General features: G+C 45.5%; 2 protein-coding genes across 13 annotated transcripts in view; one reads left to right on the top strand and one right to left on the bottom strand.

The window, feature by feature from the left end:
* KMT2D (lysine methyltransferase 2D) overlaps positions 1 to 16135 on the top strand; it is a 125553-nt gene extending 109418 nt beyond the window's left edge. For all 12 annotated transcript variants that reach the window (XM_084837334.1, XM_084837330.1, XM_084837340.1 and 9 more), the window contains 6 exons: positions 926 to 1062; positions 1484 to 1614; positions 3378 to 3663; positions 4690 to 4763; positions 7907 to 8015; positions 10012 to 16135. In XM_084837334.1, coding sequence (XP_084693460.1) covers positions 926 to 1062; positions 1484 to 1614; positions 3378 to 3663; positions 4690 to 4763; positions 7907 to 8015; positions 10012 to 10104 — 830 coding nt within the window. In that variant the 3' untranslated portion in view covers positions 10105 to 16135. The remainder of the gene's footprint in view (positions 1 to 925; positions 1063 to 1483; positions 1615 to 3377; positions 3664 to 4689; positions 4764 to 7906; positions 8016 to 10011) is intronic.
* Positions 102 to 24309, bottom strand: ORMDL2 (ORMDL sphingolipid biosynthesis regulator 2). The gene is made up of 4 exons (XM_084837347.1): positions 24213 to 24309; positions 21930 to 22104; positions 21255 to 21406; positions 102 to 20023 (listed from the first exon to the last, which is right to left on the bottom strand). The coding sequence occupies exons 2-4, from the start codon at positions 22101 to 22103 to the stop codon at positions 19888 to 19890; spliced, it is 462 nt and encodes a 153-aa protein (XP_084693473.1). The 5' UTR covers position 22104; positions 24213 to 24309; the 3' UTR covers positions 102 to 19887.
* Positions 24310 to 24311: the final 2 nt, after the last annotated feature.

Raw genomic sequence — 24311 nt, forward strand, 5'->3', positions numbered from 1 at the left:
GTATGTTCTAAAATCATTTTGTTTCCCTGCTATGCTTAATTAAAAAGTATAGCAGTATTATCAACGTTTGACAGACAGGCACCACCTTTTTTCCCCACACAATAACACAAAATCTGGCAGTCCAACCGTACTACTTAATAATTGCCATTTTGTATATAGAAACTGCAAATTGTACAAAGATGTAGGTGTGCCAGAGCCATAATTGCATGTGACCTGAAATGCAGTGGGGTGGTGACCCCCCCCCCCCACAACACCACTGTCCTTGTAGCACTGTAAATTGATTTGCAACTCCTCAGGTCCTTGCAAGTCAGTTCAGATAAATTTTACGTGAGCTGTTACTATTGGAGTGTATCAGGTTGCTTCAGCCTTTAGCCACTTACATCTCTTGATCCTGTTCCTCCTGGAGGAAGGTGTAAATCAAGACATTGTAAATTATCAGTGGTTTCACAAAAGAACCAAAGTTTTGCAGTCAACATATGCTCCACAAATTAGATGAGCATGCGAACTACACAAAATTGACATAATTCAAAGACCAGTTGTTTACAGTCTTCTGTGGAGTTCTGAAAATGAGGTGGCTGACCCAGGGTGCATATTGAGTAGGACAAAGGAGTTCAAAGGGGTGGTGCGTGTGTTCGTGGAACAAATACAGAGGTGCCCTGCAGCAGGGACATTGTGGGAAGCAGCTCCCTGCTCAGTTCTGGCCTGCACTGAGATTTCCTGAGTTTCCAGAAATCAGGCTGTCATCAGCCACTGAGCAGTTATTGGGGAGGGGGAGGGGGTCTTAGTGTTTGCTTGTTGCCATCTTAGAATTGGTGCATATTTTCAGTGTGGATTCCTCCAATTCCTTCTGGAATCACAGAATCCTCCAGGTGAAATCTACCATGAGGCAAGGCATTTTGATGAATTTCCTCTTCCCCTGCTACAGCTGTGTGGAACCGCATCATTGAACCAGTGGCCATGATGCGCAAAGAAGCTGACATGCTGCGACTTTTCCCCGAATATCTAAAGGGAGAAGAGCTCTTCGGCTTGACAGTGCATGCTGTGCTGCGCATTGCCGAGTCTGTATGTATCAAACACAAGAAACCCAGCTGGTGAAATTTGGTGTGGGAGTCCTTGGGTTTGGGGAGAAGGTGACTGACATGGGTAAGACCATGGAAAGCAAAGAGGATACGAGTTGGGTTCAGGGGCACTGAAGGCCTGGGTGAAAGCCCAGGTACAGATCTTTCCACAGAATTGAAGGGACAGATGATCCTGAGCATCGGTGCTGAGATCAGTTCTGATAGTGGAGATTCTGATCTTGCCCAAGACCCTTTTTATCAGCTGAACTTTGTGCAACGTGGATGGGTTTGCAGTGGGAACCCCTTAACTCTATTTGGGGAGCCGCGTCAATATCATGCACCAGGGTGGGGTGGGAAAAGAGTGCTCGTGCAGCATGACTGTAACACAAGGTTGTGAAAGACGCTGTGCCCCCTTCTCTTCACAGCTGCCTGGTGTAGAGAGCTGCCAGAACTACCTGTTCCGCTATGGGCGCCATCCACTCATGGAGCTGCCACTCATGATCAATCCCACTGGTTGTGCTCGATCAGAGCCCAAAATCCTTACACACTACAAACGGTGAGCATGACAGCACCTTGATGGCTCCTTTGGGTGGAGGCCTTCACTGAGAATGCACAGGCCTCCCTGAGACAGTACTTCAAGACCCCCTGGTCAGGAGCGCGGAGCCTTTTTAAGGGGAGGAGCCATAGCTCAGTGGTAGAGCACATGCTTTGCATGCTGGTCCCAGGTTCAATCCCCAGCATCCTCGGGGGGAAAAGGAAGAGGTTGTCTGCGCTGCTACAGGCAGGGCAATAGGCTGCCAATAGGAAGGGGTGGTCCTAATCCCATCCTTTCAGGATTCTTTTGAAATGGCTGCCTCCTGCTGGCTGAGTCAGGAACAATGCCTACTCTGAAACTGTGCCTAAGCAGAACAGGGAGAAATGCAAGCATTCGTTCTCACATGGTTATGATCGTTCAAGGTTTCTCAGTGCAAGAGCTGGTGTGCGCTGCTACAGTGTTCTTCAGCCTGCTACTGCTTCTTTTGTAGCTGGCTGATATATTTTTACTCTGTGTTAGACTAGTATGCAGTATTCCTGTGTGGCTGTTAAATAGCTGCTGTGCTGTACTCAGAGGTGGCAGGAATGACCATAGCTAGTAACTGAGCACATGCCTTGCATGGAGAAAGTCCCAGGTGCAATTCTCAGCATCTCCAGTTTATTTGTGTTTTAAGGATTAGGAAGCAGGTAACAGGAAAGATCACTCTCTGCCAAAGACCCTGAAAAACTGCTGCCAGCCAGAGTAGACTTTACTGGGCTAGATGGGCAAATAGTCTGAGCTGGTATAAGGCAGCTCTCCATGTTTCTATGGCCTGAGTGGTGCAAAAATGTAGGAATTCAGTAGTGAGTTATCCATAGCCTGAGAAGCTACCAAATGTAGAAAGAACCCAGTGTTTCTTATCCCCTCATTTCTTTGTTTTGGAGGAAGAACTTCTACTTTAGGATTCTTGAATTGTATGTTTTGTGGGGGGTGGGAGTGGATTATAGATCCTGCTGTTGAAACAAATGTTGTGTGAATTTGATTCTACTTCCATGTCCTATTTTTTGCATATGTGTTTTTGTTTGTGAAAGAGCATGGAGTATGTTACATGGTTTTGCTTTGTAATTGCGAATTGTGGAATGGGACTCTTAGGGCGGCATCAAAGGGCATTGTGTTGTAGAAATTACATGTCAAGGATTGGGAGCTTGACCTGCCTTTTTAGTAACTACTTCCCAGTTACTAGAACTCCTGCATACTGTATTCTATGATCCATGCTATGATGGTAGTTATGCAGAGAATCGGTTGCCACCTATAAACAGTTGCGTCAATCAGAATTGCTGCCCTGAAGACGCTGATAAATCCAGAGTGAGATGAAGCTTCCTCATACCTCTTGTCATTAGCAAACTCAAATTTAATATGCCAGTGTAGCTGTTCCAGGAATGCCATTCCTGAAGGGTTGTTGTATCTTAGCATCAGCTGAACAATCCCATTAGGGTGGGGATGGGGAAACTCCAGCCCATCCCCATCTGGCGAGGTTTCCCCAGTTCAGCTCTGCCCAGAGGCTGTCTTTCTGTAGCACTGAGTGGGAAACTGATGATATAAGGGGGCAGGGGTTTGGGAGGGAGGGGCCTGATGTCATCCACCACCCCCCGGTGAGGGTGGGGGGGGGGTGTCCTGGGAAGCAATCTGCCCCCTAGGGCCCCTGCTTTATAGCATCCTGAGTATGTCTGTCCTGATTCTTGGCTACCCTGCTGGTAGGCTTAATATCTTTTTTTCCCCCTTCCCTCCCACAACACCCTTCAAAGGCCCCACACTCTGAATAGCACCAGCATGTCCAAAGCTTACCAGAGCACATTCACAGGTGAAACCAACACGCCATATAGCAAGCAGTTTGTGCACTCAAAGTCCTCACAGTACCGCCGCCTCAAGACGGAATGGAAGAACAACGTGTACCTGGCACGCTCGCGCATCCAGGGGCTTGGGCTCTATGCGGCCAAGGACCTAGAGAAGCACACCATGGTCATCGAATACATCGGCACCATCATTCGCAATGAGGTGGCTAACCGGCGCGAGAAGATCTACGAGGAGCAGGTAGGGCGAGCAAGACCGCTGTCCTGGAATGGCCTTGGGACAGGGAGAAACGGGGGTAGAAGCACCTGGCCACTGATTAGTGAGGCGGGCGGGGTGGGCTGGGGAGGCCAGGGTCCTGCTTTGGGGCAGTGGTACTCATCCTGATGGAGAGAGCCTTGCTTTGGGCAGGGTGTGTCTGTGTGTGTGAGAGATTGAGGCTTGGTATAATTCTGGCTTATTCCAGATGTGGGCCTTTCGATAGTTGCCAGAACTGGGAAGGGAGGTGGGCTTGACCAGTGTTATGGGTGGGGCACATTCAGTGAGAATCTGATTTCAGTCTGAGATCTTCAGGATCCACATCTTTTGTGGACTAATGTTGTGGTTGCTCTCCCCCATCTTTTAAATGGGTAATGGTAGTGAGTAGAGATGAATGAATTGGTCTGTTTCTGATCTGTGTCACTTCCACATGTGTTCATGTATTAAGTCCATTCTGCATTTCTGTATTCATCTGCAATTGTTTATAATCCTTATAGAAATTCACATTTAAATAAATTTTGAATACATGTTTCTAAACATATATTTTCCCCAAAATACATACTTTAAATATATTTTGATACATCCTTTGAGCTGAGAATTGGGGAAAATGCAAAATCCAGTGGATAAATATGTTCCAGTCCAGACTGGAGTCTGAGAAGTACAGACTGGCAAATACTGAATTCTTCAGGCCTCCCTAGTAGTGACCTATTTTACAAGATTGGTGTGATGGTGAACAAGGTAGAGAATTGACTGATTTAGTTCAAATTGCTGAATGAAATGGATCCTCCTATTCCATTGCCCCTTAAGGTTACCACATCACAGCTTGGAAGTAGCAGAAGAAGCCACTCCCGACACACTACATCCCTTAGCAGAGCACAAAAACAAACTAGAATTGTAAAATTATCAAATTATATACTCGGCTGAGGTTGAGTGCAAAACCATGAGACACTGGTTCCTAAATACACACTGTAATTTCTCTCTCTCCGCCACCCCCTTGCACACCTGTTCCAGAACCGAGGGATCTACATGTTCCGTATCAACAATGAGCATGTCATTGATGCCACGCTGACCGGCGGCCCTGCCAGGTGAGTGAGGCTATGCTGTGAAAGTGTTTGTATCCAGAGCCAAAGGCTTCACTCTGTCGATCCATTTACAGGCTTTAAAATTGGAAAAATGCCCGTTTAAATCATTGATTTCGATCACAATTTAACTCATGTTTTCTGAACAAACATCCATATCGATTAGTTGCTGTAACAATTTGGAACTAAATAAAGCCTTTATACTACTTAGGATCACAGTCCAACATTTTTTGCCACACAGGCCCCATATGTTTTATACTACAGAACTAGATTTGCTGATAGATTGGGGGGGGGGGAGTTGTGATCAATAGATTTCTCTTTGACTCCCTCTGTAGACATGCAAAGACACTAAGCAAGCTCTCACGTATTTGAAGATGAGGAAAACAATCCACATTAGAGTTATGGGTGCTTATACTAGTTACATAAGTGGTCTAAGCATGTTTGACTATGCATTGGATTGGGGCCTAAGAGCCCAACTTTCCAGGAGCAATGGTTGCTCATTACTTGTCAGAAGAGGGTTTTTGCCTCCATGAGAAGGAATGTAAGCATCCATGTTGCTTGGTTGGTAGTCAAAAATATTCATGATCTGCCACAGTTAACGAATACATGACCTATTGTAGGTCATGTACGGAAGGCGTCTTCAGTGTTGATCTTTAGATGTCTGCTCAAGACCTACCTCTTCATACAGGCTTTCCTTGACTGGTGACTGAGCCAGTATGGTTAAAATGGACCAGTGACTAATTTTTTGAATTTTAATGTTATATATATATTGCATTATTCCAGTAAACTACGTTGAGAGTTTGTTAGAAAGCAGTATATAAATGTATGTAATAACAGACAAATAAATAAATATTGGGCAATTAAGAAAGCTTGCCTTAAAAAGTTGATTAACTCTCCCCCCCATTGTTCATTCATTTTACACAGAAAACCGTGCTGTTGCCCAGTGGGCTATTCGCACAACACGCTAACCCACACTCAGGGCCTGTTTACACATCACGTTAACCCATGGGGGTTTGGTACCCACCTGTGGAGAGGGTTACCAAAAGAACAGGCCACCCTCCCAACACACAACTGTGCAACCATGCCATGCAGCATGGTTCATTCTCCCATCCTGAGGCAGACCCCTGCTGGAGTCCTCCAGGCCCGGCAGTCTCTCATCCCAGGGCCTCCACAGTGGAAAAGGGTTCCTGGTGGCCACTCCATCTGTTGCCAGGCAGATCTCAGCCATATAGATCGGTCAAGCTGAGCAGTGGTGGTATTTTCAGTCGCTCTAGGAGCACGTATCTGTGGTAGGTCCCCATTACTCACGCGTGCTCACCAGACGACATGGTAAGTCGCCATGGGGCGCACAAACCCTGCAGAGCATGAGTTATGAGAGTGGCTTAATGAGGGTAATTAGCCCATCATGGTGGGGAAAATACCCCACACACAACATGTCAATCTCTTGTGGGTTGCTCCCAGAATTTACCCACCGTGGTTTAGCATGTCATCTGAACTGAGCCTCAGTGATTGTATGTGGGTTATTTTGAACCATGAGTTATTTTGCAACATAGGTTGTTTGTTGAACCGTAGGTTAGTGTGTTGTCTGAACACAGCCGAGGGGCTTGTTAACCATGCAGTGTGGCTTATTTTCTCAAACAAGCCACCTTGAGAACCCATGGTTTGTTGTTGAGTTGTTCAGGGTAGTTAACAAGCCACCCTGGTTGCGTTCAGACAACATGATAACCCACCCTGCAGAAAACGTGCTGCTAACCCATGGTTCAACAAAAAAAACATGGTTCAAAACAACCCACACTCAAGCCATTGAGTGTGGGTTAACATGTTGTGTGAATAGTCCTAGTAACCGGGTTTGCATAACATGAGAATGTTAATAAGCCACGGTGGCTTGTTAACCACCCCTGTGCACTCTGGTCAAATGCTGGCTGATTTCCCTAATTACCTTCACCAGGGGTGGGTTGTGGTGATGTGCAAACCTGGTGAGGGTGGGTGGCTGACTGGGGTAGTTAACAAACCACCCAGAGCCCACAATTGGTGTAGGGTTGCTGGGTGGCTTGTTAACCACCCCAGCCACCCATCCTCACCAGGTTCGGATGTTATGACAAGCCATGCCCAGTGAGGGTAATTAGGGAAATCAGCCAGCATGCGACCAGTACATGTGGGGTGGTTAAAAAGCCACCATGGCTTATTATCCACCCACATTGTTGTGCAGACCAGCTCAATGTGTTTCACAGAATGTCATGGATTCAGTTCTATGGGATTTAAGCGTAGAGTTTCATGTTCGTATTGCAGTCTGATTTCATTTTAAACTAGATGAATAGAACCGTGTGTGTGTTTTTAAAAATCTGATTATTTTTTAAAATTATCAAATTGTGTCCACCAGCTTGCTGATCTGTCAGGACCTGCCCATTGCAACCAGACTGGAAGAGAATGAGAGCGCAGAGAAGCTTCTTGTCCCAAGTTGAAGTGTTGTTCATCTTAGCTAGGGGACATAGGCAGACCTGCAGGGGTAATCCTGGGGTTGCGAGCAGCACAAGTCGAGGACAAGAGAGGCAGACTGAGGCAGCCTAGCCTACCTTGAATGGGCTTACCTTGTGAGAGGCAAGCACAACATTCCTGTCTCTCACTCACACGCATACCTGTGGCTCCTTTGTGCAGCTTGGCAGGAAGTGCTGCTTTGAGGACTACAGGGTCAGCGTGTGGTTTTAATATATGCAGCCTGTAGAAATAAGTCCCCAGGAAAGTGATGAGGTGAGATGCTAGATTTAGACTATGGCTTAACCTCACCTGCCAAAAGGATAAAGCCTGAGAAATACTACATCTGAGACTTCTTTGGCCATTGTGGATGCTGCCTTACAGAGCCAGGGCTATGACCCCAGAGTCCTGACTCCTTTTTCTCACACTTCCCAGCCCTCCTTTGACCTAATCAGCCCTTAGTTCTCATGCAACATTAAGGACGGAACCCAGGGGTCCTGCTGCAGTCATCCTGCACAAAAAACCCTTTCCAAAATTTCAAGAGCATTCCAAAGAATGGCAAATATCATAAGAAAAAGTGGTGGCCTCACTGAAATGGGGTGCCATGGAGAAGGATAAAGTGTCCCTGCATCCTTCCTCATGCTCATGGATGTCCTTCCCTCTTCTATTCCCCCCAGGTACATCAATCACTCCTGTGCACCCAATTGCGTGGCTGAGGTTGTGACTTTCGACAAGGAGGACAAGATAATCATCATCTCAAGTCGCCGAATACCCAAGGGAGAGGAGGTGGGGACTGGATTATTGTGGGGTGGGGAAAGGGGAGGGCAAGGCAGGTGTGTCTAGGTGCATAATCCCAAACCAGTAATGTGTATGTGAAGAAAATGCTTGTAGAACAATAGGACACTGAGTCTATTTGTTTAGAACAGGGCTGGGCAATTTGTGGCCCTCTAGATGTTTTGGGGTACAACTCGCATCAGCCATAGCCAATGGTTGGGGATCATGGAGTTTGCAGGCCAAAACATCTGCAGGGCCACAACTCACCCACTCCTGATTTCAGAATGTTCTTCCCCAGTGTGGTCCCCTCCAGATGTTTTGGACCACAATTCCCATCAACCCCAGCCAGCATAACCAATGAGCAGGGATGATGGGAGGTTGTAGTCAAAAACATCTGGAAGGCAACTCATTGGGGAAGGCTGATTTAGAACATTTTATACCCGCCTTCCTTGCTTCCATCATAGGAACATAGGAAGCTGCCTTATACTGGGTCAGACTCTTGGTCCATCTAGCCAGTATCGTTGACACTGACTGGCAGCAGCTCCCCAGGTTTTCAGGCAAGAATCTTTCCCAGCCCTACCTGGAGATACCTGGGACCTTCTGCATGCAAAGCAGGTACTCTGCCTCTGAGCTGTGGCTGCTCCCATCATGGAACTCAAGGTGGGTTTCCCAAGTGGTTTCCCACCTGGGCCCTGACCAGACCCAGACCTGCTTAGCTTCAAGAAGGTGGCTGCATCACATGCCACCAGACCCTGCCTTGGGACTGAGGAAAAATGTCCAAGCTTCTCCAGAGTTAATGGATAGAAAACATTGCTTTTGCATATTGGCATTCACCCCCATCCCAAATGAGGGGGTAGGCAGGTTTAAAAAACGGTAATTTGTATACCTTCACCTTCAATGCCTATGTGCTACATGGCCTTTCTTTTAAATCTACCTGCCTATTTATTTCGCAATATGTATGCAACTAGCATACCTTCCCCATGGTGTTGCAGGCTACCTTGGAGGTGGCAACAGCAGGAACTCCCACCCTATGAAAATCTAGTTTTGTGTGGGTACATTCTTTCATTTTCTAATCTGTACCAGCACCCGGGTGTGTGCCTGCGGGGAGGGGGGGGGGGTTGTTTCTTGTTCACTGTTTTGTGCATGCACACAATGTGAGCAACAAAGGGGACTAAACCATGTTTCAATGGCATAGCAAGTGTTCATGAGTGGCAGGAATTAGTGTAATTGAATGGTATGTTAGACCGTGAATTCATATCCCTACAAAACATTTCTGGTAACACTCCGATATTGGCACATCTTTGAATGCGTTCTCTATCTGTAATGTGGTGGCCGTGTACTTCATTGCCATGAATGAAAGGCAAACAGACTTTGATATGCCTGTAGGGGTTATTCCGACGTGTCCTCCTTCCTTGTGTGCTATTACCACTCTTTTATGTGCAAGAATGCCTTTATGTTTATCTTGAAGGGAGTCCTGGGCAAATATCCCAGAGTGCTCTTGTTCTGCTTTCTTGACTGACCGGTAGACAGAGGCATCTTGAGAATGGGTTGGCCAGGCTGCCATCCTTTCATTTTAATGTAGAGGGACTGTTGCTCAGCGGTAGCAGCACATGCTTGGCATGCAGAAGGCTCTAGGTTCAGACCCTGGCATATCCAGATGAAAGGATCAGGCAGTCAGTGACAGAAAAAGACTCTTTGCTGCCAGCCAGAGTAGGCAAGACTGGGCTAGATGGACCAATCATCTCACTTGGTATAAGGCAGCTTCTTCTGTTCCACAGAGGAACATACATTTCTGGAGCAGAAGTGTGTTAAAGAGGAGTCCATATTCCTGTTCCTTCTTCCCGTCATTGCTACCATCTTGGTGGAAACAATATAGAAGTATTAAAGATTTTGTTCAACTGAAGTATCTGTTGGAATGAGCATGGTTGTAATAAGAATGGGCAAGATGGGTGGTGCAAGAACCCCCCCCCCCCAATCCTCATTCTCATCTGGTCTCCTTCCTCTTCAGCTGACGTATGACTACCAGTTTGATTTTGAAGATGATCAGCACAAAATCCCGTGCCATTGTGGAGCTTGGAACTGCAGGAAATGGATGAACTAGCCCAAAGGGGCCCACCAAGCAAGGCAGGGGGATATCCCTGGCTGCCCAGCACAAACGGCGCAGGAGGCTCTGCAGAGAGAGGCCTGTTCCACCAGCTCTCCCAACCCTCCGGCACAGCAGAGCATCACCCAGGGAAAGCGTGATTGGAATCCACTGCCCCAACATGCTAGTGGGGCAGCTGGGACCCAAAGTGAGAGGGGGCGATGTCAGCATATTTGCCACCGCACGCCAGTCTTGGTTAAGGTATTCTATCAAGCTGGTGGTTTTGGCTGTCAGGTCCAGCTGCCTCCTTCTTCTGGACAAGGCAGCCTGCTACTCCCCAGCAGAAGGCAACAGCCACTAGCAACCCCATCTGGGGTGGGGAACTGATAAACTGGCAACTCAGGGTTTTCTTTTTAGTATTTTTCTTTTGAGGCTGAAATGGGGACCCCTTCCACCCCTGTGCACCTGTAAATAATGGACTTCAAAAATATACTGGGAGGAGATTGGGGCATTCTATCTAGCAGAGCTGGGGAAAGGGGACTGCAGCATGGCTATTGAATCCCCGGAGAAGAATTTGTAACTCTTTTTTTCCTGTGTGTATGCGTATGCGTGTTTAGGAAATTTTTGTGTGCGTCTGAGTTTGGGTTTTTTTAACCTAATATCTATTGCTTGCTAATCTACCAAGGTAACACGAGGCTTCAAAGAAACTCATTAGCTTGACAATCCACCTTCTAGAGCCCCCTGGCTCTGGATTTTGTATACATTTAGGTGTCAGATTTGAAAAGGGGGAGCATGAGTGTGTGTGTACATGTGTTTTTGGGGAAAAAGTACTTCTTTCAGTGGAGAGCAGGCACTGACTTGCAGAAGCTGGAAACAGATCTTCCCTTCCTCTGCCTCCCCACCCACCCATCTTCCATGCGCGAGGAGCATCCGCACTTGAACCTACCTCATTTGAAGTGTTAGACTTTGCTGTTTTGTTTTTCTCTAATATTGAGCCCCTCGCTGTGCCACCCTTTTGCTTTTGAGCCCTCTTCCCTGAACATGGAGAGCCACAGCTGCCCTGGCACACATGGGAACAGTTTCCAGGTGGAGGTGGGAAGCGTCTTTTCTGGGATTGTCCTCCTCCCACCCTCTCTCTTCTCTCCCCTCTGCTCCCAAAAGTAAGATTGTCTCCTAGAACCCTTCAAGACTGAATTGCTGAAATGAACACCATAGTTTCCCATCCAGCAACAGAGGGGCATATCACACTGCAGGGTATGATATGGTGGTTTGAATGTGCCAATGTGTTGGGGAACAAAGAGCTCAAGGTCACCAGATGCCAACCCCAGCACCTCTCTCTAGCAGAGCGTCTCCAATGGAGCCCAAAGCATTTTGGCTCATCTGCAAAGCGGGGAGCATGCATTAAAAGGCCAGTGGTTAGCAGCTGGCTCTGACATTGGAGGGTGGGGGAGAGTTGGCTCTTGGCTAAGGCCATCTCCCTAAAGTCCCAGTTCCCACTCCAGTTTCCCATGATCAACTTGCTGCTCTGAAGGCTCGTGTATGTGTGTGTGAGTGAGAGAGAGAGAGTGAGATAGATGTTGGCACATTGCAGAGTTTGGGATTATTTATCTATTTATATATATTGTATATATATTTGAACTAGCATGGGGAGGAATGCCCTGGCTGCAGCATTTTTCTGGACTGCTGGCTGGGTAACTCTCTGCAGAACCCCTTCCTCCCCCCACCCCCGGCCAGGTGTGAAGACAACTAGAGGGGAGACTTGTTTATTGACAAAACTTTGGGTGGGGAGTGTGTAAAGAATCCATTTTTATGCTTTATGTCTGTGTGTGTGTATATAGATACTATATTTTTTCCTTTTTTGTTGTTTTTAAAGAAAACAATCAGTTTATAACCAGTATCTTAAGAGCCATCTGCCCAGCAGCATCCTCCCCCACGTAGGGAGATCATGTATTAATAGAAGGCAAAATATGGGCATTATACAGGGGACTGGGACACATACACACACACAGTCTCCCTGCTGTTCAGTGAAACTTTGGAGAACTGCTGGTACCCTTGAACCTAAGTTGGCATGGGGGAGGGGCAAGAGTTGCAGAGTCTTTACCGATAAGGCTCTCTTGACTAACTTTGTACAGTTGAGATCTTTAACGCACAATTGCACCATTTCCCTCTTCCCCCTTTAAAACTCACATGTCCCCCCAAATGCCTGTCAGAGTGGCATTAAGAGATCTAGCAGGTCAGAGCTCATACTCTCAACTGATTGAAACCTTGCAGAGAGAACGTGGCAACAACCTATCTGTCATAGTGGGGTTAGGTAGGGCATAAAATCAGGGTTAGTCCACAAAAGCATCTTTCTTTTTGAACTTGTCGGCAAGATGAGAACCATGTTCTTGAGTGAAAAAGCTGCTTCTGCAAACCGTTCTCAGCTACGACGGTTAGAAACAGGGAGGGGGGAGATGACAAATTATTAAGTAATTAAGATTGTAAATAAGATGGCATTTGTGTAGAGAAGGGGGGGAGTTTTTATCAGTAACAAAACCACTGGACATTGTTTTAAAATAAAGGTTTGAGTTAAAGCCAGTATACATTTTTTGTCTCTTGGATTTGTTTGTGTGTCTTTCCAGTAATTTGGAAGGCTGTAAAGATGTAAAAAAAATAAATTTTAAAGAATTGCTACAAAGGTTTAAAAGCTTGAGAGAGATTTTAAAAAAAGATAAAAGTGACTGAATATAATAGATTGTCAAGATTTTTTTGGATGACGGTTAGAGTTTAAGATAATCCTGTAGATTTTAGCTGATGAAGAAAGACTATACAGTTTTTAATTTTTATATAAACTATAACCCAGTCTTGAAGCTAAAACTTTTTTAAAGTTCTCTGCCTGTATAATCGCATTTGACGCCTTGTCCCATACTTCTGTTTACAGTTGCACATATTATATATATTAAGTTTTAACCCTTTTATGAACCCAAAATAATCACTTTTTAAAAAATAAAGTGTGGACTTCGTGAGGAATTATATTTTGTGTTTTGGGGTTTTATTACTTTGTGTGTGTGATTTCTGTGTAGCAAAGTTGTCCTTCACGATGAGAGCAAAGAGCTGAAAACAAACAAAGAATCCTTTAAAAAAATAATAATAAAAGCAAACAAAAAACACCCTTGTACGTGGCATCTTTTGTATTGGGTACAGTTTTGGAATGTATATAACTTACGTTCAAAGATACAAAAGAAGTGGTTCCCAATTTTGCTTCTCTTAAGGTTTTTAAAAGAAATAAAAAATAACACTAAACTGCATTTAAATTATTCGAGTCTTGGTTTAAATTTTATTTTCTGTGTTTAGGGGTGTGTATGTGTGTGTGATGGAGCTGCCTTCTCTCATAAGCCATTTGCCAGGTTGTACAAAGTCCTGCTGCATTACAAAACAGCGAGTCTGCATAGTCAGTGCATGGCTGAATAATAGTGGGCCAACCATGACTTCCTTTCATGCCTCATGTTTACACATATTTGCAACTTCCCCCTACTTTTATTCTGGCATCGATCCTAAGAGGAGGAGCCAGGTTTTTTGTATTGCAAACTGCTTTTGAAAGTTGCTTCTGCTCGAAAGCAGCTTGCTTTGTGGCAGGGAGAGAGCCACTGTTCAAGAGAGAAATAGACCACTGTGAACGCCCAAGGCCCTTGGCCACTCCTTCAGTAGCTCCTTTGCAAGCAAGCAGCTGTGCAGTTGTTTGTATCTCAACTATAGGACAGGACCTTGGGAGGAGACGTCTCCCCAGCCTATTCCCAGTATTGTTCAGAACCCAACTGGTGCTGATTTGGGGATGGATGGTGGAAAGAAGAGAATTGGCATTACTGCACTATGGAAAGCAGCTATCCCAACCTGGTGCCCTCCAGATGTGTTGGACTACTTGAGGGATGCTGGGAGCTGTAGTCGAACACAAATGAAGGACACCACGGTGGGGAAATATGCAGCTGGTCAATCCTGAGTTGACTATCTACATACAATCCGAGTTACAGGCCAATTTCTTCTGATTAAGAGAAGCTACATGGCGGCCAATCTCTCCTATGCATTCTTGGAGGCGTCTGCAACAGTGGTTCCCATACTGAACACCAGGGTGTCCTGAAAAATTAAGGCAAGTCTTTTTGATGTTTCTGCCACTCTACCCCATCAGGGTGGAGAGGTCTCGTGCAGCACTGATTACTGGGTACTACATCATCCTGGGGTGTAAGGCCACATCACGGTTTCCTGATGCAGTTTGCACTACAGCTGATAAGTGCAAGGAATTCCCCCAGCATAGCTTGTTGGAGGGGGAAACAACCCTCAGCCCAACAACAGGCCATGGGTTACTTGTGAGTTGTTTCCCCTTCAAACAAGCCATGCCGCCCAGGTTCGGATGATGTGACAAGCTGCACCCGCAGAGATAATTAGGCAAATGATGCCGGGCACATGCTGTGGCTTGTTTAAACCGCAGTGATCATTCAAACTGGGCCTCCGTGTGAGAATTTAATGTAGGCCATGTCCCTTCAATTTTAATGCATGGAGAAAGACACCAGGTATCAAAAGTTGAAGGAACAGTGGTTTAGACTCAGGCCTGGATTCATGAGGTACACCCCTTCTACTATTTCCAGCAAGTTAGCTGCATCTAGAGTGGGGAGAGAGCTCACTGATGACGTCCCCCTGCTTTTTACACTTGTTCTCCCTTCTCCAAAAGATGGTTCTGGTGCTAACTGGTATTGCTCACTTTTAAGGTCATGACAAATGTTGTAGATCAGGATTATATCATTTAACTGATGGCAACAGCCTGAATGTAAGCGGCCAGCTGATTTTCTCGCTCCTCTCCCCGTTCCCCAAGGGTACATGTTGGTGGGGATGGGACAGAGTATGTGAAACGAGTTGTTTCTCTGCACTGACTTCCAATTAACTTCAGGGTCTTATTGTTCAAGCTGATGATCATCTATACAGCCTCCAGGGGTTTGGAGCCAGCATACAGAACACACAGCTTCTATATGAACCTCCGTGATAGCAGAGATTGACAGAAGCCTTACTCTTACGTAGGCTCAGGACCCCATCATTACCAGAATTAAGGAAGAGCCTAAAGACTTGCTTGTTTTCTCTGGCCTTCTCTGAAATTAATTTCAGCAGATTGTCCTGGGTTTTTAGCATCAATTTTTTTTTAATTTTAATACCGTCCGGGCCAATGTTTTATTGCTAGTGTTTGTCGATAATATTTTGTTCATAACTGTATAGGATTCTATTGTGTGAGCTGTCTTAGGAGGGATTTTGCCCTGACAGGCAGTCAACAAATATTTTAAATAAAATATGAGATCTGTTAGTATCTGAAGCAGAGCCTTTTCACTGGTGATGCTACTGCACCCTCCCCTGAGCTCAGTAGGCTCCTCCTTTATGTAACATTAGACAACAGTACCTTTCAAACCACTAAGTTACTATTGGTAGTATTCTGCATATATGGGGTGTTTATATATTGCTTAGCCTAGCTTAAAAAATCAAGTATTCCCCTCCCCAATTTTATATGGAATGTGCCCAAGAGGGTCCTATAATGCTACTTTCTAAGTAAGAGGATTCCCTAGGTTTCAAGCCCTCTCCAAAAACAACTTTGAATGTTATATGTCAGTGTTTGTCATGGTAAATGCAAAGTGTGAATAAAAGACACGTGTTCCTAAGGGCATTGGCTATGGCTCCCCAGCACAATCAAAGCTCCGTAGTGTGAGTTTAGAGTCATGCATGTCTCCTTCATATTTTGCATGGTAAACATTAGCACAGTCCTCCCCAACCTTTTTGGACCCGTGGGCACATTTGGATATTTGAGTAACTGCTGTGGGCACCACCACAAAATGGCTCCGAAAGAGGATATGGCTAGTCACATGATGACTGCTGTGGGGGCCTGGCTTATCAAAAGTAAGCTAAGTGGTGGGGGGGGGGAGAAATAGCAAAGCTAGAGGAGAGGAGGAAGGGGGAAACAGCAAGGCAAAGGGGTAGACAAATAGCAACGGAAGAGGCTACAAAGGTAGAGAAGGAAGACTGCCTTAACATTTTAAAAGGTTTTTATTTAAAAAACACTTTTGGGTAAGGGGTGTGGAAAATAACTAAGGCAAGGCCATGTTGTCTCGGCTTTTTTTTTTTTGTGCCAATGTAGTAGATTCCTCAAAAGCCTATAACTGTTTTTGTTTTGTACAAAAGAAGAAACTGTTAGGACAGTAGAGATAAGTTAACTTGTCTCCACAGCAACTCACCCCAGACATAAGAATCACTGTCCTTGCAAAAGTTGCAAGGCTCTGAGAAGAAGCCAAGGGTGATGGTCCATTAAAAGTTCAATTGATAATAAGCAGACATGCGCGCTAGCCTTGGCTGATGTCACTTATTTAGCCACATTATGATTATAAATGTAACTGGTGAGTGTTGATCTGGGCTGCCTCTGGGTTGACAGAGCTGCCTTCGTTGCACACGAGTAAACTCGAGTTGAATCTTACCCGCATGTCCAGAGCTTAATTAGAGGGCAGCTGGGCACGGACCTCCAAGTCCAGTTTGGACTTTTACCACAGGGGACAGGGAGTGAAGAGCGTCGTGGGTGCTGTTGGGAGGTCCCACAGGCAACATGTAGGGGACCTCTGCATTAGCACAACCTGACTCTCGCTTAATACACGGGTGGGAAACCTATGATCCCCCAGAAGTTGTTAAAACTCCATCAGCCCCAGGCAGCATAGCCAATGGTCAGGGATGGTGGCTGAGGGGGCCACAAGTTTTCTACACCTGATTTAGTGAGAAGCAGCTCTTGGAGACCATCATCAAGCTTGTAGCAAGTGACTTAACTCATAGGAACAGATTTTGAAATCACTTCTAACAGGTACAAAGTGTTCTTGTGGATAAATCTATTCCAATGTATCTTTTGAGTGCTTTTATGACTTAGTCTGATGGCTTTGGTAATTTTTCTATTCAAAAGTAACTTCTCAAAATATTTGACTACTGAGCTATCACCCTGCACTCTACCTTAAACCCATCTCCACAAAGTAGTGTTGGATACCTTTCACAGATGCCAGAGAAAGCAGGTCAGCTCAAAAGGGGTGAGCCTAGACAGTATCTCTCTACAGCCCTTAGCCAGTGAACTTTGCAAGGCAGAGGAAAATGGTGAACTATAGAAATTGGGCTTTTTTCCAGCATTTCTGGAACAGCTTTCCACCGCTTCATGGTGATGAGCTATGGAAGCTTTCCAACTAAGCACACTATTCTTAAAGATGCACATCAGTATTGGTGAGGCTCAGCAATATATAGATTTGTCTTTGCTTGCCACAATCTTTTTTGCTTATTTGACATTTTAATTCATCCACAGGCCTGAAAAAGGAGTGACTGTTACCATCAGGAGTGAATAAACATGGTAGCTTTGGGGGGTAGCCATGCCAGTTGGTAATGAGTGCTTTTTTTACTGAAAAAAGCACCTCGCGTAAAAAAAAAAAATACATTCAAAGGCGGACATAATGCTCAAATGCAGGTACAAGTTCTCAGTCAGCTTGGTTGTCACATTGTTGTACATGGTATATTGCTGTGCATGTCAAACCATTCTTCATACAGGTACATGTGAGTGTGGCACAAGACTGCTTACACTTGCAGAACGTAAGAAAAGCCATGCTAAATCGTGCTAAGGGCCTATCCAGTCAAGCATGTATTTTGTTCACACAGTGGCCAACCGGACATAAATGCAATAGGATCCGCCCATGCTTACTCCCCCAAAACACATGTGAAGGCATAATGCCTCTGATACAGGAGGTAATATGTAGCCATTTGTATCAACTTCTATTTCACCTAGAATATGTTGCATTTGTCAACTTGTGCTTACATTTGAGTATTATGTATTTCTGGCAATTTTTTAACACCATGTTTTTTTCAGTAAAATGGGCATCATGGCTAATTTTACTAAAATCAGAGATTATAAAAAAAAAAAGTGTCTAGCTGAATCCACGTGGGCACCAGCCACCCTATTTTAAAGCCCCATGTATGTAGAAGGAAGCGTGCTGACAGATAAAGAGGCAGGTGGGTGAGTATTGTTTTACACAAAGACTGTTACCTCAGTAGAGATATGATTAACCTTTAATCAGTGTCAGATAACTGGCTAAATAAGGAAAATGTTGGTGTAAACTATGAAGAAGGCAGACCAGACTCTCTGACCAATTTTATCCAAAAGTGAAATCTAATAAACAAGATTTTTCCATGCATAACTTGCAGATTTTGCACAGTCTGTTCCGAATCTTTTCTGGTCAATTTCAGCTCTTGGGCTCTAATGGGCAAAAGGTGTCAAACCTATAACCTCAAACAAGTATTGTGTAAAAAAGTCAAAAATACATAACGGGGCAGGGGTGTTTTGATGAAAGCTACTTATGACCAACAGCTATTGTGGCTAATAACTGTACTAGGGTCACAGGCTACCCAAAAAAGGCTACTTTGTTTATTCAGTCCAGATAGATGACCACCCCTTTTGGCCCATGGACTACATCAGGTTGTATTATGTATCCATAATTCTACTTGTCCAGGCTAGTTCACACATACATGTCTATCACTTCATCTGCATCAAGTGGTGACTCACATACGTGAATCCTCTCAGATGAAAAACCACACCTAGGCGGCCAGGTTGTAGTGACAGCTGACTGCTCTACTGGAGCAAAAACTGGAGCAGTCAGCTGGAGCTACCCCTAACAGTTCACTCTACTGCTTTAATGACAATTTAGTCTTAGCAGCTCAGAAGGCCTACAAGTACCAAGGTCTCACTAGCAATACAGACTGTGCATTTTGGCAATTTGCCTCTATTCCTTTGTGCTCAGTCACATCTTCCTACTTGTCACCCAACTATGTGACACAACTAATAGAACTTTCATGTAATCTTTGAAATCACTGCTTTTCAATGGAGTCAGTTTACAAATACTGTGTGAAGCGACTGTTGGAGGGTTGTTTTTTAGAAGCTTGAATCGGTTTCTTAGCAGTCATTACAACTGTAAAAAGCAGGGAAGGAAGAGAGAGGAGGCAGGCAAGAGCTTGGATACAGATAGGCAGAATGTAAGAAGGGCAGAAATTAATCAGCATGGAGAGAAGCTGTGCAGAGCACTGACAAAAGCTATATTTTAATTTGAGTCTTCCAACACTAACATGATCTTACATTTTTCCTTTATAACCAGAGCTATTTAAAAACACAAGTTCTATGCTGGATTCATACTTGACTGGTATGAACAAGGTTATACTCAAAGCTGGTCTATTCTTAACAAATGAGAATTTAAGGAGTGTATCGGACATATATTTGCACAGCTTAGGAGAAGAACCCTGGGAGTTAGGGTCATGACAGTTCACTCTCCTAAGAGGTCTTTCAGAGGTTCTTCCACCCTGAACAAACACAAAACTTAGCAGCACAAGCTTGTTTGAAGTGGGAATATCTAAAAAGAAAAGGGTTACACAAAATGGCGCTCTCTCAGAAGCTGATCCCAGTCACAGATTACAAACATCTCAAGCAGAACTCTTGCACAGAAGATCTGGGGCCTCTGAGGGCTCAATTATCTTTTCATTCCACCAAAAGAGGTGCCAGCCCAACTGCAGATTAGCCACAGGGAGAACGGCATAAATCTCCTTCCAAGAAACAAAACGTTCAATACTGCTCTCAGTTCAGTGGGCAGCTAGAGCTATCCCTGCCCCACTCAGACACGGTTCTATAGAGCTTCAGGTGGTGTGATCATGCCTTTGGCACAAGGATCTTGGAGCTAGGAGCTATTTTCTTTGGAAGAAAAAAGTCTCAGCAGTACCAAGATTCTGGCTGTTTCAGTATTTGTTGATGCCAAAGATGCGGACCCCGTGGAACTGGGGCAGCTTGGGCAAGAGGACACTCAGCAGGGAGGTGGTGTTGATTATGAAGTGCACGGGGTCATATTTTGTATAAAAGCTGGTTAAGATGTAGCTGATGGGAAAGAAATATAGTGTTAATCGCATATACACACAGAAAGAGTTTTCAACCTGTATCACAACGACCCTCCCCATGTTGAGAAGGCTTCTCTAAACAAAACAAGGCATGTTTAGTCTTATTGTTCATTGAAGGAAGGATTGTGGAAATATATGGAGAGTCATCATATTTTAATAGCTAACAGTACTCCATTTACTCCTTACATGGGCAAGTGGCGTTAGGAACAGGGTAAACAGCTTCCTGTTATATAATGATGCACGTAAGTGGAAGGTGTATGTTATTATTTCCAAGCCCAATGACGCCACACATAACAGCCGAGCTGCATCAGACCAAAAGGTCGATCTGATTCAGCATCCTGCTGCCCAATGATCAACCAGATGCCTCCACAAAGTTCTGATATGAGAAGAGTCACAAAGAAGCTCATATTTCTGTAGGGAAGCCTACTGTACACACTGAGAATTTTTGCAATAGGACATCCATAATCCAAAGCTTTGTAGGACAGTATCTGACTTCACACAGTCTGCCCCATGTCAGCATAACTCTTTCCAAACACCATCTCTGCGTATCTGGTTTTAGCAGCTCTGCCATTGTATTTCTCTTTCAATAAGAGTGTGATTCAGCCTCCAGCCTATCATGGGAGCAAGTGATAGAGTGTAACCACAATCACCTTAAAAGTGTATCACAGCAGAAAGCTATCTTTAAGAACATAAGGGCCATGCTGGATCAGACCAAGGGTCCTTCTAGTCCAGCATTCTGTTCACACAGTGGCCAACCAGCCACCCACAAGAAACCCACAAGCAGGACATGAGTGCAACAGCACCCTCCTGCTTATATACCCCCGGAAACTGGTGTACACAGGTTTACTGCCTCTGATACTAAAAACAGCATAGAGGCATCAGGACTAGTAGCCATTGATAGCCTCCTCCTCCTCCTTCTCCATCTTTGTACAATGTAAGTCTAAAAACCAAATTTTAAAGAAATAGACACATGTCACCTCCTCAGTCAAATCAACCTGGACCAATGGACCCAAGTCACTGGACCAATGGCTTGAGGAAGGCCAGACTTGACCAGAAACAAAACAGCCAGGTTCAGAAATAGAACAGCATGTCGAGGCATAGCCAATGAACTCTGAACACCAGCTGTTGAAATCTACTGGCTGTTGGCAAACTAGTCAAATGAGCATGACTAAAAGATGACGGTGCAGAAATGAGCAATTCCTGGCACTTACAGCACAATTGGTGAGATGCTTAGGAACTTGCGGGAGGAAGTCCATTGTGTACCATAGTCAATCTGCTCCCAGTGCGTGAGGAGGCGATCCTTGCCTTGGTCAGGTGTTTCAAAAGGGGTCCCTTTCACTGTGTGCAGGAGCCAATACATTGCCTGAGGAGGAAAAAGAAGTGATCATTGTCTTTCTTCCACCTTTTTTTAGGAGTACAGCAGGAAAGAGGACATCAGCAGTAATGGCTTCTTGCACTGTTCAGATTAAAAGGTAGAGCTAAGGAATTATTTAATGGTTCAACATGGAATGGCAACCAGGGTTACTGGGTAGAAATCCCTGAATAGATTTCTTAGTCTAAGATCTAGGACAGCATTCAAGACCCCTCTGCTTGGGAAAAAGGAAAAAAGAAAAGAAACTGCATCTTAGGATAAATACCACTCCTGATGGGATAAAAGAACCCCTGAGCAAGGATGCACAGAATGTAGATCTCCAGAGGTTTTAGCTGTCACCTCCAAGCATTCCTGACCATTGGTCATGTTAGCAGGGGCTTATGGGGGTTAAAATCCAAAACATTTGGAGATCTGCCTTCTGCCCACCCCTGCCCTAGAGGCTCAGAAATGAAGAATCATGTTTAAGAAAATGTAGTCAGTGACCAGATCAGGCAGTAAGAGAGTTTTGACCTACCAGGTTATGGATGACATTGGTCAGGGTCCAGACCACAGGGACACTGAAGAAGGGGATGCTGAGAAGGATGATGTGGAGGACAGCCACCGAGATGCTGTAGGCCAGCCAAATGCCTCGGCTGTTCATCACTCGTGTGTTGGGATTCACCTCACTATGGGCTACTCCAACATTCATGCTGAAAAGAAAAACCATGTTGGAAGCACAGAAATACATATCTGGAAACTGACTCGATGCACACCAGAAAACGTGAAAGGAGTTCAACTCCCTTCATACCATTCCTTTGCCTGCAAGACTTGCCTTTTTCAGACTTGGCCTTTGAACTTTTCCATAGCCACCACACTGGTCTCTAATCCGAACCTGAGCCTTCCTCAGAACCTCCTGAGCTTCAGTCCCAGAAAATGGAACCAAAGCAAAGTACTGTCTCAGCATCACAGAATGAGTGCAATAACTTGTGTTTAGCTCCAAATAACCATGTCTTGCAACCCTCATACATACACCACAAACAATTCCCTGAAAAGAATGGAGCAGGCAGATTGTTGACAGGAAGGCATCCTAGCTGACAACAGCTCCCCTTACTTTTCCCATCCTTTGCTTCCCACAGTCAAAGCAAATATCTAGGACTCCTATTCAAAAGGATTTTGACTGATGCACCAATAAAGTTTCATTTGGATGTGTTGCTCACCATTAGGAATTGATCACTAGCCTACAAAAGGGGGGAGGCAGGGGCCAGGGAGAGGAGCATTGTCCCCCCAGTTTGCTACCTGCAACTTGGCCAATTATTCAGGCTGCAGGGTTGCCTTTTCTTGTACCTTTAGTCATCTGGGCCTGTGAGTCAGAGCAGCCATTGCCAAGGAGAACAAAGCAGACAGTACAGCAACAATTTCCTAGGATCCCCAGAAAAGAGCCAGGTACTATGGTGAGAGTAAAGCGAAAGCAGCAATGGTGACCATTTCCACACTGAAGCCACAGCCCAAGGTGATGACTAGAAGGGAATTCCGCAACCAAAAGTGGAGGGGGGGGGGGACAGAGATGGGGACTTCATTATATAGACTCCTCTACTCAGATAATCTACCACAGAAGCACTTTGTTGCTCTTACTCCCTGCTTACACCCATGAGCTCGTCTCAAAGCAGGAAAAGCTGACTAGATCAGGAGTGGGTAGAAGGTAGATCTCCAAAAGTTTTGGACATCAACTCCCAGAAGCTCCTACCAGCATGGCCAATGGTCAGGAATCCTCCCAAACATGTGGAGACCTACTTTCTGCCAACCCCTGGACTAGGTAGCCTTGAAGTCCTTTTCCAGTTTATCCCAGGAGAGAAAACCACAATCACATTTAGAAAGTGCATGCTCAAGAAGGAAGGAAAACAAGAGACCAACAGTGGTCTTATAATTCAGTGAATTTATGCTGGAAATTGAAACGGGAGGGAGTTGGATTATGAAGAGAGCCAGTGTAGTGTAGTGGTGAGAGTGACGGACTGGGAGCCGGGAGATCTGGGTTCTAGTCCCCACTTGGCCATGGAAGCTCACTGGGTGACTTTGGGCCAGTCACAGACTCTCAGCCCAACCTACCTCACAGGGTTGTTGTTGTGAGGATACAATGGTGAGGAGGAGGATAATGTAAGCCGCCTTGAGTTCCTTGCGAGAGGGAGAAAGGCGGGGTATAAATGCAATAAATAAATAAATAAATTCCCTTTTTCTGGTCCTTCCATTTCAGGCAGCCAGGGGGAACTGCCTTTGCTCAACGGTAGGGCCCTTGCTGCACATGCAGGAAAATCCCGCATTCAATTCTTGGTTTCTCCAGCTAGGGCTGGAAAACACCGCTGTCTGAAACTCTGGAGAGCTACTGGTAGTCAAGAACAGACCAGCTTTCCCCAACCTGGTGCCTTCCAGGATGTGTGGGACTAAACTTCCCATACTCCCCAAGTCCGCTTGCTAGGAGCTGTAATCCAACACATCTGGAGGGCAGACAGACCAACAGTCTGAGCCGGTATATGGAGTCTGCCGTGGCAGTATACTGAACCCTTGTTATACGCCACCTAAGGGATTGCGATGTTGTCGCGAGATGGTCCGTATTTGGCGGCCGCCCTCCCAAACCTGCGCAGCTCCCACCCCACGCCTTCCCCGGGGTGCGAGGCAGGCGCACTCCCCGCCCTTCCCTTTCAGTCCCCTTTAGATCCCTTTTCCCTTCCCTCATCCCGGGTTGAAGAGCCCCAAGGTCTCAGACGCTCCGGCCTATCACGAATGACACCACCCGGCCCCCATGGCCGCCTGAGCAGGAGCCTACCTGGCGGCTTCAGCGGCGGCGGCGACCCGCCCCAGAGCGAGAAGAAGCGGAACCCCTCCGCCGTCTTCCGCACGCTCCTACTCGGCGGGCGGTTTCTAG

Source organism: Heloderma suspectum, chromosome 2, assembly GCF_057233095.1.
Source record: "Heloderma suspectum isolate Gila_16-S chromosome 2, 16-S_ref, whole genome shotgun sequence".
NCBI classification, from domain to species: domain Eukaryota; kingdom Metazoa; phylum Chordata; class Lepidosauria; order Squamata; family Helodermatidae; genus Heloderma; species Heloderma suspectum.

Bases quoted from the DNA above. Each gene is read 5' to 3' on its own strand.
- ORMDL2 (XM_084837347.1), bottom strand. From the start codon at position 22,103: ATGAATGTTGGAGTAGCCCATAGTGAGGTGAATCCCAACACACGAGTG. The intron at 21,407-21,929 runs GTAGGTCAAAAC...TTTCCTCCTCAG, and splicing joins CCAATGTCATCCATAACCTG to GCAATGTATTGGCTCCTGCA. The intron at 20,024-21,254 runs GTAAGTGCCAGG...CTTTCCCATCAG, and splicing joins AGCATCTCACCAATTGTGCT to CTACATCTTAACCAGCTTTT.